This window comes from Xiphophorus hellerii, chromosome 8, assembly GCF_003331165.1.
Source record: "Xiphophorus hellerii strain 12219 chromosome 8, Xiphophorus_hellerii-4.1, whole genome shotgun sequence".
Taxonomy (NCBI): domain Eukaryota; kingdom Metazoa; phylum Chordata; class Actinopteri; order Cyprinodontiformes; family Poeciliidae; genus Xiphophorus; species Xiphophorus hellerii.
Genome location: NC_045679.1, coordinates 9,815,702 through 9,828,746, shown reverse-complemented (window position 1 = coordinate 9,828,746; position 13,045 = coordinate 9,815,702). Strand labels below are relative to the sequence as shown.

Genomic DNA, 13,045 nt, shown 5'->3' with positions numbered 1-13,045 from the left:
CTTCCCTCCCTCTCTCCGTTGTCTCATCTCCTCTGTTTACCTGTCCTCACCTCGCTCGTTACAATTGCCGCACACCCCATAAATGTCTCTCCTTGTCACCGGCACATTATTTCTGCATAATTTTTTGTTTTCGTCTCCGGTCCTAAGCATAATATTTTGCTGCAGGCCGGAGGCATTGCGCTGTGCTGCTGAATGTGTTAAACGCACCTCGGTTCCCTCTTTCTCTGGCTATTTCACACCTGGCTGCTTCCATCTAATATATCTCCCGACTTCCCAGCGCAGTACACCACAACAGTCATTAATTGGAAGGAAAAGGAAATCATATACTCTCTTCACAGATCGAGCGGCAAACATCCTGCATGAGTTAATATCATGCATCTGTGTGCTGCCTGCAGCTGTAGCAATAGCACAGTTTTATAAAGCATTAAACTTTGATATTTTAATTTGTCTAGCGGTGTAAAACCAAACTGTAGAACTAAGAAATTCATCAGTGTGTGGGGACTTTTAGCATATATTTATGTTTGCCACAAGCCATTAATTACTCCCTCCCCCCACCACCATCCTCCATGAATTCCATCAACTAGTGCCATGAAAAAGCATTTTCTCTCTTAAAGATTGCTTCTGTTTCAGACTCTTTGTCACACTTAAATGGTTCAGATCATTAAATAAATTGTATTACTGCTGGTCTGACTTAATTATATACACCACTATCACCACCATGCTAACTTCCTTTTTCAGATAAATTTTTTTGAACATTATATTGTGTTAGTTTGACTGAACTGAACCTAAGCAACTGCAGCTTTAGTTGTTCAGAAGTGACCTGGATGAGTAGTCGATGTCCTGTAGTAGTATATTTTCTTAGTCATCCACTCCTTGGAATATAATGGTACAAAGGTTCTCACAGGTTTGCAGGAGTATCAAAGACTTAGGAATTATGTTGTCAGATAGATACATGTCATTTATTTATCATCTTTTCTTGAATTTCTTACCGTTCTGAGAGCTATATGTTGTCAGAAGCGTTTAATTTTAAAGGGGTTCATTGGTTCCACAGGTCTGGCACTGATCTGGCCTGCAATTGTATCAATTTATTTGAAAGGCATAATGCATATCACTTAACATTTATGGAAATGCACCAGGATTAGCCAATAGGCTAATTGTTATTTATTGTCCTGATCCAGTCCGTGATTCAATGAGACAATGCTTCTGTTTTTTTTTTCTTTTCTTTTGGCATAATGCCAGGTTTCTTAGAACTAAGAAAGTCAGGATTATTGATTAGGATCTTAATCAATGAAATCGTGCTGTGATATTTTTTTATTTACTGCAAAAACAAATATATTTAAAGATTGCAAAAACAGAAGGAATCTTGTAATTGTTTCACTGCGCATTGCATAATATTTTTAATATAGAACTAAAAGTCTGCACAGCATCTGTTAGATAATTAAATTTAAGTACCAACTGGAAACTATAAATATAGAGTATATATAAATGGATTCTACTGTCCTCTTATAGCTAAATTCATGTGGCCATAATGTACTTTTCCTTCCTTTTTAACTCTTATCTTGTTTTTCCTTGTCATCCTTTTTTTTCTCTTCCACCCAGTTTGCTCTCTATGCAGAATGGAGCTATTTTTTTTGTCTTGTTCACTTCATAACTGCCTTGACAAGTCTCCCATTGATTGTGCTTGTAGATTAGAATTGATTTTGCTCTTCCCTGTATTTTCCTTTCTGTTTGCTCTTTCCCGTTATGATGAGCATTTTTGTCACTCCATTCATCAGAACGACGGACTGAAAGATTTTCACCCTCAGGATCTGTACTATTGTACTCTGTGCAAATGGGGAAAAAAAAAAAAAAAAACTCAGCAAACAGCTAAATAACAAAACCAACTGACCAGGTGTTTAAGGGAATGACTAAAAAAATCTTGTGTGTTTTTGACTCGTTTTTCTGCAGAGACGAAGACTTCTCCCATACCGTCCTCCAAAGCACCGCAGAAGGCCGAGCCTCCGGTGGGCAGAGCTGCCAGGGCCGTCACATTTTTCTCTCCTTTGCTGTTAGGGATGATGCTGTTGTTCATGTGGTGAGCACCAACACACACATGTTCAAATTGATTTTGAACTTCACTGGTACAGTATACAGTACAGACCAAAAGTTTGGACACACCTGTCTAATTCAATGGGTTTTCTTTATTTTCATGACTATTTATAAGGCAATAAATCCCACTTATTAACCTGACAGGACACACCTATGAAGTGAAAACCATTTCAGGTGACTACCTCTTGAAGCTCATCAAGAAAATGCAGAGTGTGTGCAAAGCAGTAATCACAGCAAAAGGTTGCTACTTTGAAGAAACTAGAATATAAGGTGTATTTTCAGTTGTTTTACACTTTTTTGTTTAGTGCATATTTCCACATGTGTTATTCATAGTTTTGATGCCTTCAGTGTGAATCTACAATGTCAATAGTCATGAAAATAAAGGAAACTCATTGAATTAAAAGGTGTGTCCAAACTTTTGGTCTGTACTGTATATTAACATGTTAATGCATGACTTTATTGTCACGAAAATGTTTCATATTCTAAGAGTAACTCCTGTGTGGGGAGTTTATTTTATGACCACAGGAGATTTTTTTTCTTTCTTTTTTTTTTTTTTACAGTTTCTTCTGCAGAGTCTATTTGAGGTTGAAATGAAATGCAATACGAGCGTCTCTGATTTTGTTTGAAGCCGACACATAGCTTTGGAAATGTAAAAATGCAACTTGCACTTTTCCTCTTTTTTTTTTTTTCTTTTTTGTTGACAGCACAGTTTGTATTGGTATTTGATTTGATAGATCAAAACAAAGTAGTGCATACCTGTGAAGAATAAATCCAAAAGGATAAATTGATTTTTCATTTTCTTACAATTGTAAAACAAAGTGTAGCTTTCATGTGTAATCAACCTAACTGCACTAGCTCTTTGAATAACCGACTTTCAGCTTCATGTTTTAGGTTTTGCTAGTTTTGCGCTTTGCCAGACTGATTTTTCTTTGTCCATTCTTCTATGCAACACAATTAAGATCAAGCAGAGGGATAATATCCATTATCCATTTTCAAATTCTGCCATAGAATAATAGTTGGATATTGTCTTGACTTTGACTGGGTCACAAAGATACGTCTCTGTTCCTACTGAATCAAAAGAACCCAATTTAATGATGCTGCCTCCACTATGTTTTACTTCAGGATGCTCAGGCCCATGCTGATATGGAATTTTAGTTTTCCTACACACTTTTACATCGTAGATCTAGGCCTAAAAGTTCACTTTACAGTATGTCTCCTCTTCTTCTCTCCTCCTTTTTGGAAGATTTTTTGAATGTTGAATGATTTTCCTTTGTAATTTGCAAATATCCATAAAGTTGTGTTGGTCTACCACATAAAATCCCAATAAGAAAAAGAAAACACTGGTTTGTGCTTTTTCAACTGCTTCAGTTTCAAGTGGTATGAATACTTTGTCAAGTTACTGCTAATCAGATTGGAGGGTTTATAAAAAGACAAGAGATAACATTTTTGATGGTTCACAGCTTAAATTGCTTTGTTTTTTTTCTTTCTGCTTCTCCAGATGTTTTAGTCCCATGGAGTGACAACAGGTGGGAGGAAGAACAAGATAAAGAGGCGGAGGCTGGTGTTTTTTCTATTTTGCACATGTTTTTGAGGATACAGTGCATTGATCATATCTGTCCATCACACAGTTACTCACCAAAATTTCTTAAGAGGGGAAATCAGACAGTCATTGTTGGCTGACGGGGACAAAGACATTCTTCAGAGGAACTTTTGCAAACGACAACAAGAGCAGCAGCAGAGGCAACAGAACAACCACGACAGCAGCAGCATCAAAGTGATTAATGTTACGCCCCTGTGGCTTCGATGAGCCGCGGCAGACTGATTTGTTGGTTTGTTTGGTTCAGGAAGCTCCTTCTCTGAGCAAGAAAACCAACACATTGTTATTTTTTATTCATTAATTGACTTTCTCCCTTACTTTTTAACTGCAGAGCGCTTCACAGACAAACGCACACTTATCGCAGTCGTGCCTTTGTGTGTGTGGCTACTGTAGCGCCCCCACATACAGCTCAACCATCATGCCAAAGACTCATAAGCACCCCAACCAAGTGGCTCCAAATTCTTTCACTGAGCTTCCCGAAGCTTGTGCCTGTGCTCAAAACGTGTGTGCATATGCAAGTGGAGTGGTGAAGCTGAAAAGTGCTATATGTATCAAACCTGAGGATATTTGCAGCTCCTGTTTGTGTACACACACACACACACACGCACACGCACACGCACACACCGTTTAAACAAAGACGCCACTGTAAGCCTCCATCAGACGGTGCTCCGCACGCCTCCGACGCCTGAATCGAACCGTTGGAGGGAGCCTTTGTTCGATCTGGGGACTAACACTTTGAAGAATTCAGTAATGGTAGCTCGACTTATTTAGACCGTTAGCTTTACATTGTGCTTACAGCGAGTGATAAGAAGGACCTGGATTGTAAGAAAAAAAAAAAAAAACAAAGATAAAAAAAATAATTAAAAAAAAAATAAGGTAAATAAAAATGAAATAAAAATAAAAAGAACAAAAATAAAGTGGTTTTCAGACGGAACATTTGTTTTCTCACAAAGTTGCGTTTGGTTTGACTTTGTTTTTACAGCAACATTGCATTTTGGATCTGACATGAGCTACAGTACGTTGGTTTCTGTTTCTGCTCTATGCTGTAAAAAAAACAGTAACATGAATCTGTTTGCTTTCCAAAGTCTGGCGCCTTTACAAACATTTTATTATTTTTCAGTTTACATTTTAATAGCCAATATCAGCAGGTATTATTATGTTATTCAAATGAATATTGATGTGTTTATTGTAATTTTTGAATTTTATGGACAAATAATAAAAAAGATACATATAGGGCTTTAGTTTTTTGTTTGTTCCCTTTGGTTTTTTCAGACATTCATAATGGCTTACTTTCTTGATTCTATTTTGTAAACTATGATATGTAACTTTAACAATGAACAAAGTTTATTATTTAATATTATTAATAATGATAATAATAATGTATGTATTAGCATTAGAATGTCGTAACCTGTACCTGGGGTCTTTTTTATAGATGTATATACAATGACAGGTTTCAACCATTAAATGTGACCATTTCACAATGAATTCTGATGAACTGGCATCATTTTCATGTCACCTTTTAGAACAGAATACAATGGAAATGTAGCAAGTTAGTGTATCTCTTTTAATAATCACCTTCAAAGTGTACCGTATCAAAATGTCATCATACAGATTAATTCTTTCCTCCCCAATTAGTGACCTTAATCACAAAATTAAACAAAACAGATTCTGCATATTGCTCAGAAATATTATGTATTTATAATTTGAAATAATTGTATGGAATAAGACATTAGTATTTTTTTATCAAGCTAATGACTATTAAGTTTTTGATAAACTAAAAATACATAAGCCAACCATATTAATCTAAGCTTACTTTTATATTCTGCTACTGGATTTCCACTTTCCACTAGGTGGAAACTTTTTTGATTAAGAATCACTGAAAATCTTTAGACTAATTAGAAATCTGTTTTTATATAGGACTACTGTTTTCTCGTAAGTTCAAAGAAAGTTTCATCACCTAGAATTCAAAATTCTGACATAAAATATTAGAACAATTTTATGTCAGAAAAAGGTAGAGTGTCTGAGATTTGATCACAAATAAAAAAGTAAGACGGTGCTTCATACCGATGCAACAATAATATGTTTCTTAAGTGCATGTCGGATACTCATTGGTTATTATTGTTGTGACATATCAAACCTCAATGGTATAAGGCATGTTTATAATAAAATTCATATACAATGCAATCCAAAGAGCTTTACTGAACATCAAAGGAAAGTCAGAAAATAGCAAAGCTTAACTATAAAAGTGTTGCATAAAAAGCATGTTTAGATAAAGGCATAAAAATTTAAATAATTCAACAGTTTCTGCACAGCTAGTTGCTGGTTTTATACAGATGATATTGATATTGTGGCAATTTTGCGACAAGTGGTGGGAAAACTTTTGTTCCAACACCAAAACGAACAAGTTTTTAGGCATATTGAGCCCAATTGAGCATGGATCTCAATCCATGAATTTCTAAGACCAAAAATAATAGTTTTGGCTTATTTTCATAAAGCTTGAGGAAATTCTGTGAAACAGTATAAAGACAATCGAGTCAACAAAAAGGCAAGCAAAAGTCATAATTCACATACTGGCAACAGGTTAACCACCAGTATGTGAATTATACATACTGGCGTATGTATAATTCGCCAGTATTATACATACTGGCGAATTATGTATTTGCCAGTAATACTGGCAAACACATAATTCGCCAGTATTATGTATTCTGGCAAATATATAATACTGTATTCGCCAGATAAATTATTATTAATTTATTTTTTTAATAAATTAATAATAATTTATTTTAAAAATAATTTTTTATTTTTTTTTTTTTAGAAAAAATTTTTTTTTTCTAAAAAAACAATTATTATTATTTTTTTTAGAATATACGGATGTATATTCTAAAAAAAAATAATAATTGTTTTTAACATTGATCCAATCTAATCCATTTTATTTATGAAGCACATTAAAAATTACAGTGGACAAAAGTGCTGTACAGAAAAATAAAAACATAATAATAAAAAGAATAAAATGCAAAATCAGATTAAAAGGACATAAAATGGTTATGCAGTTAAAACAAATTAAGAACAGTGGAAGAGAACCAAATGCATAAATAACAACCATATGTTCAACATTTCAAATGGTTTCAAACGCCTGGTAAAAATGATGGCAAGAAATACTGAACCAATTCAAACACAGCAGAGTTATCTGACTAATGTTTGTTTGTTATGTTCAGTTAATTTTCTCACAGTGGCTTTGTGAAAAATGTCAAAAAACACTTTTTTGTCATAAATATCAAGTTGTCAACGCGTGTAAAAAGGGATCAGCATGAAAACACTGTCAGCAAATCAAGCTCGACTTACGCAGGAGTAAAAGCGGGTGAGTCATAAAAATCTTTATCTTGTGATTCATCGCAGCAAAGATGAGTAGCTTCTGTTCCCTTGTGAGAAGAGAAGTTTTTATTTTTCGTTCAAATGAGAATGCACTTTGATAAACTCATTCAGATTGTTACATATCTTCCAGACATTGCCATAAAGTCTATTTCACCTCATCTCTGTAACCAAGATGCAGTTTTTGTTAGTTTATTTATATCATCTTTTTGTTACATCACACATAAAGACAACTGGACCAAATCTTCCTTGAATTTTTTTCAAACCAGACATTCTTTTGATATCGCATTTAAAATCTGAGATCATAAAAAATACTATCAAGTATCAGACAAAAAATATTTGAATAAGTTCTACCTAATAACTAGTCATGCAATTATGATCACTATGCAGAATTATGGTTCAATTAATGCAAGTTGTCTGGATCTTGAAGCGGCCAAACAACCACAAATCACCACACTGCCACTGTGATTCCTTCCACAACTCCTTCTTTGTGCTCTGGGTTGAATCTGATGGATGCCGATTGATTTCTTTCATGTTTCTAGATTGGGGCAAAGTTTTGCATTTAAGGATCTTTTAATTTATTTCATGTTGTCATACAATTTCCATTTCTTAAGTCTGAAAGTGGTGCAGTAATTAGACCTGGATGTAGCTAGAAAAATGAAACTCAGCTTTCGAAAAAGATAAGCTTACTCTAAGTTAAAGGGGTTCATAAAAATAGTCGGATGGTCTAAAAAAATTGAAACATGATAAAAAGGAAGCTATACTTGATCAGTTTCATTATAACATACAGTAGTGCTCTCTACACATACTGTTAGCCCTGGTATAGATGAGTAAAATGCCTAAAAATACATTCCTCCTCCATTCCACTCTAGGTTCTATGTTAATTTAATGCTTTATGACTAAAGTGCCAATTTTGTATTTGATGCAGCCAAACTAATTGGTCTGCTGAAGGAGATTATTTCTCTCACACCCTCTGACTTAATAAAGTGATAATAACATAGCAGGTTGGGAAACCTCCTACAGGTGCTTCAAAATGAACTCTGTTCATGCCTCTGAAAAAATAACAAAGAGGGAAATTTTTTATGGTATTTTGACTCGCAGCTATTCAGCATGTATTATAAATGTCCCACTGGCAAGGGTTAGGGTTGTGAAACAAAAGAGATGAATACACAATTCTGGAAAGATCTTCAACCTTTTGATAACTATTGAATATTATAGCAGATTGTTTCAAAAGAGAAAATAGAGATAGCCACTACTATTCTCTGTTTTAGGAGTATGCTGTACTGTATGTCCATGTATTTTATGGTTTAGGAACGTTGTTTTGCAATGGATTTTTTCTGCCCTCTCAATGGCTGACAATACAATAAAAAAACACTAAAAACTGTTTGGACATTATCTGCTCTTTGTCGCTGATGTAGTTTCTGAGAAAAACGATGTCCTCGTATGAGCACATTCATTTTAAATGTCAATAGAGCACAATCGTGTCACAATTGAGTAACGATATGCACAACTCTTTCCTTGGTGCCTGCATAATTGTGTGCCTGTTTCGAAACAAAATGCAAAACCATAATTGTGCCTGTATGATCAATATGGCTCATTTAACGTGACGCTAACACCTATTGGAAGACGTATGTCGCTTAAAAGTTAGAAAAACTCTCCAAACATTTTCCATTCCTGCTGTTTTATATTATTTATTTAAATTCCTGAACACGGCATGAAGCATGAAACATTTCATTTTCAGTCCAAATCTACCTCAAACATTTTTTCCCTGTTGGAACATGTTTAAAGCTAGGAGTGAACGGCTTTGTAACAGTTGCGATCTGCCAGTAAGAAGAGAAATACCTTGCATGTAACGCTGCAGCCGAGCTTCCCCTGAGCTACCTTTTGCTCTGCAGCACTTCAGGTTTGCTCTCTTCAGGTTTACCACCTCTGGCAGATGGGCATTAGCCCTCCTCAGAACTGAGACATGGGGCACGACCTTCATTGGATGCTTTTTCCCACTCTGAAAAGTCAGAGTTGTCATTCTGAGAGAAGAAAATCATGGCCACTTCCAAACAAATTTCAGGAAACTGCGTGATGTTCCATTTTGGTGTGTCACATACAATGAGGTCCGTGTAGTAGTTTATTTTATTTATTTATTTACTGTGATGTTGCCTCTGCAACAAAATCTGAATTTATTTTAAGGTTTTTTACACACTTTATCACAATTGCAAGGAAGCATGTTGTTTCTTTAAGAGGGATTTATTCATTTAAACTTTAAGTGGGGGAAAAAAGGTAGCAAAACTTTAAAATTGTGGGTAAAACTGATACAAGACTGTTTTGGATCAACTTTCATGCATGTACATTTAAGACGAAGAAAAAAGAAAAGCAATGCAGGAAAGCGTGATGGAGATGCCTTGGGGTCAAAATTTCCTTTCTGACCTTTTGCTCTCACTCTCCCTGTCTGTCTCTCCTCAGTCTGTCCAACTGTCTGCCTCATCTTTCTCTCAAGCTCTCTTTCTGTCATTATGCTGACAAGCTCTGGCAGGCCGATTTGGAGGCCGAGGACAAATCAATACACCATCTAACAGCTGTCAGCTGGGGTCCTCTGCGTGTGGGGGTGTGTGCAGAGCGGCGATCTGCTGGCGTGGTACCGCATTCATTACTCTTTCCTCTCTTCCGTCCCCGCTCGTATATAGTGGCTGGCCTTTTTCTTTTATTTAATGAGGGTGTCAATGAGAACTCAATTAATATTTACAATGACAATGAATTCAATAAGGAGGGTGCAGAGGACACCGGTTTTATTATCCTTGTCATTGTCAGTGCAGAGAATCTACTGTGGTTTGCTCCTGTAGTCGCAAAACAGGATTTGTGAAACTTGATTTTAAATCTTTAAAACTTTAATTAAATTACAACTGAAATGTCCAGGCTTACCTTCGGTGTCTGCAGCCAGGGAGTGATCCACATTAACCTCAAGTAAATGGGAAGGAGTGTATCGGTGTGTGTGCGTGCGTGTTATCCAGAGCCTGTCAGTTCCAACCGCACTGGCCGGGTCTAATGAGTGCTTTGACCTTTCACTGACAACGGGATGAATGGCGTGATATCTGCTTCCCTCTCACCTCTGCACCCGCTTCTGGGCTCTCACCTTTTTTAAATACTTACATCTTACTGCCTCTTTTTCCTCCGCTAAAGCTGCTTAGTTGATGTTCTTAAAGTTCTTTCATATAAGAATCTCAATGCATGGTTTTCAATTCCTCTATATCGTTCTTCTATGGAAGCTGGATTTCTGAAATTTAGCTTTTTAAACTACTCTTGTTTTATTTTGCTCACTAGCAGCAATATGTTGTTTACTGTTTTCATCTGTGTTCAAACAAAGTTTGTTAAAATTGTGAACATTGAATGCACTAGGAAAACTTCTCAAACAGAAATCAAATGCAATCCAACCTCCACACCTGATGGTTTATTACAGTTTTTCATTTTTTTTACTAGTTTTTTAAACAGTGCATAACACTTAAGTGGAAAGAATTTGATAGAGTTTTTTTTATGTATTTTGCTTAAAAATAATTGTTGGTTGTAATATGCTTTTATATTGACTCAATAAAACATTGAACTTTGTGTTTGTTACTTTAAAAGGTTCAAGGGATTTGAAAATATTTTGCAAGGAACTGATGGTAATAAACACAACTAAGATTATACGTTAAATCACCATGAAGTAAAAAATATCCAACTCAATCAAAAAAAAATTCTTAAACACTTTTAATGTATTTGATAAAAAAAATAGCATTCAGTAGATACAAACAGAAAAGCAGACCAAAAGCACAACATCTGTAAATATTACTATAAATGATAGCGAACCCTATTGTGAATGAATCAACGAAGTGAAAAGTTGCTTCTGTGGTTTTTGTTTTTTTTTAATGAGGAAACATCACAGGTCGATAGGAATTAATGGACTGGAATTAAAGTAATTTGTTGTTTGTCCACTAGAGGGAAGCAGAAACACTAAGGAATTCCATGCTCTGTCTATGGTGCTGAAAGGCACTTAAATCTCGGTGGTTCTCTCCAAGGTGCTGAATCATACAAAGCTTTTGAATATTATAAACTAAGGTTCATATCGAGGGTCTCTTGTGTTCATGTTAGCAGCAAAACTCAGCACTGTTGCTAGGACACAGGGTCTTTCATATTTATTACATATTTGCAAGAGGGCGGAATAAGGACAAGATCAAAACTGGTGAAAAATTTCTTGTCCAACCACATATCTTAAATGGAAGAAAACAGGCAACCCATTCACAACTAGCTTCATTAGTGGGACTTAGAATCAAACCAATGTAAATGATCTTTGCGATAATTTTGCAGCAGTTATCACAAAGATTGTTTGGGAGTCTTTTTCCCCCCATGCCAAACTCATGATAATCCTAAATTCTGAAAAAGGCCAGTGTAATAAAGTAGTTGGTGATTTTCTTTGATGCTGAAATTGCTATATAAAATATGCAGGCTTGATAAGTCACATGACTTCTGAGTCATCTCATCTCCCTCTTTGTACGTCCTCAAAATTAAGATGGCTCATTGTGAAGCAGAGCAACAACAATCCAGCACATCAAAGGCAGAGACGGGTCCTTCAAATGACAAAGCAGATGTGCACCGCGGCTCCGCTCCATATGCAGATGTGGGGGGAAGCAATAAGTAGAACGAATATCAGAGATTAGACAGAACATAATTAGAAACAAAAGAAAAACAAGCTCCTGAGTAAAATATGGAATCCTTAATGACGGCCCACAGAGATACGATTAAGCAAACGATTGTAATAAAGACATTTCATTAAAAGGGATTAAACTTGCCTTACACAATCCCAGATATTTAATAGAGACATCATTAAAATTGGATTTTTCATATGAGAAGTGAAATTTAAATTTATCGCCTGCCAAGTTTCAGCATTCGAGCAGATGAATCTATTTTAAAAATCTTCCACTCAGCAGGTTTGCCTAAAATTAACCGCAGGAGCTAATATCATCTGCCAGTCACAGTTTAGTGCTGGACTCACTCTGCCTGAAAGCTTGACTCTGGAAATACCATTTTTATCTGAACTAATGGTGTAATATTTCCCACAGGCATCATTTTGGATTTCGATTGAAGGAAAATTCCTTCTTTTGATTAATGATTAGATTAGATTCTCATTAAATGTCCACTGATCTTTCATCAGTTTACTTCTTTATCTGATCATTTTAGAGTTAATCAGTGCCAAGTCATTGTTATGTGGTCTCCTGCCCCCTCTTGTGGTAAATATTTTACATTTTATGTGCAATTTTTAATTTGCATCTCTTTTAGATAAATTAAACGTTGTTATCAAGGGATACATAACTACTGCCACAAAAATCATTCTTATTTTTCACCTGCTACCCTACAGATTTCTTTTGATTTTGCTTAAATGCTTCAGATCATCAAATAAAATTTTATATTCAATAAAGAAACACAGTAAATATTGACTAGGCAGCAAAAGCTATCCAAACTGACATGGCCCTGTGTTAAAAAGAAGAAGAAGAAGAAGAAGAAGAAGAAGAAGAAATCACACCCTAAACCTCAGATCTAGTTGAGCTACTGAATAGCAATGACTGACATCAAATGTTTATAACTGGCAGTGTGTTCTGGTCATTTCTCCTTTGCAGAAATAATTCATTTTATCCATGATCGATGTGGAGAGCCCTCTCCCAGGGAGGCTATTTTTGTCCAGTCTTTATCTAACTGTTCAATCTTGAACACTGACTTTACCTGAGGCCAGTGCGACCTGCAGAGTTTCCTGTTTTATTTAGTGTTGGTTGGGACTTCCTGGTTCAGTCTTTGATGTATACTATTGGACTGTTTTTTTTTTTTGGTTGACCAGCCTCTCCTGGACGGGTTTACCAATGCTGCATGATTTCTTCTGTTGTAAATAAATACACCCACTTTGGTTAGCTTTGAAATAGCTTTGCTACACTTTGTTTACGTTTTTCTACTTAATTGGAATATTTTTGAAATGAT

At 35.5% G+C, this 13,045-nt stretch overlaps 1 protein-coding gene across 3 annotated transcripts in view; it reads left to right on the top strand.

Annotated features, from left to right (window-relative positions):
• cntfr (ciliary neurotrophic factor receptor) overlaps positions 1-5,170 on the top strand; it is a 235,475-nt gene extending 230,305 nt beyond the window's left edge. For all 3 annotated transcript variants that reach the window (XM_032570005.1, XM_032570004.1, XM_032570003.1), the window contains 2 exons: positions 1,948-2,074; positions 3,587-5,170. In XM_032570005.1, coding sequence (XP_032425896.1) covers positions 1,948-2,074; position 3,587 — 128 coding nt within the window. In that variant the 3' untranslated portion in view covers positions 3,588-5,170. The remainder of the gene's footprint in view (positions 1-1,947; positions 2,075-3,586) is intronic.
• Positions 5,171-13,045: the final 7,875 nt, after the last annotated feature.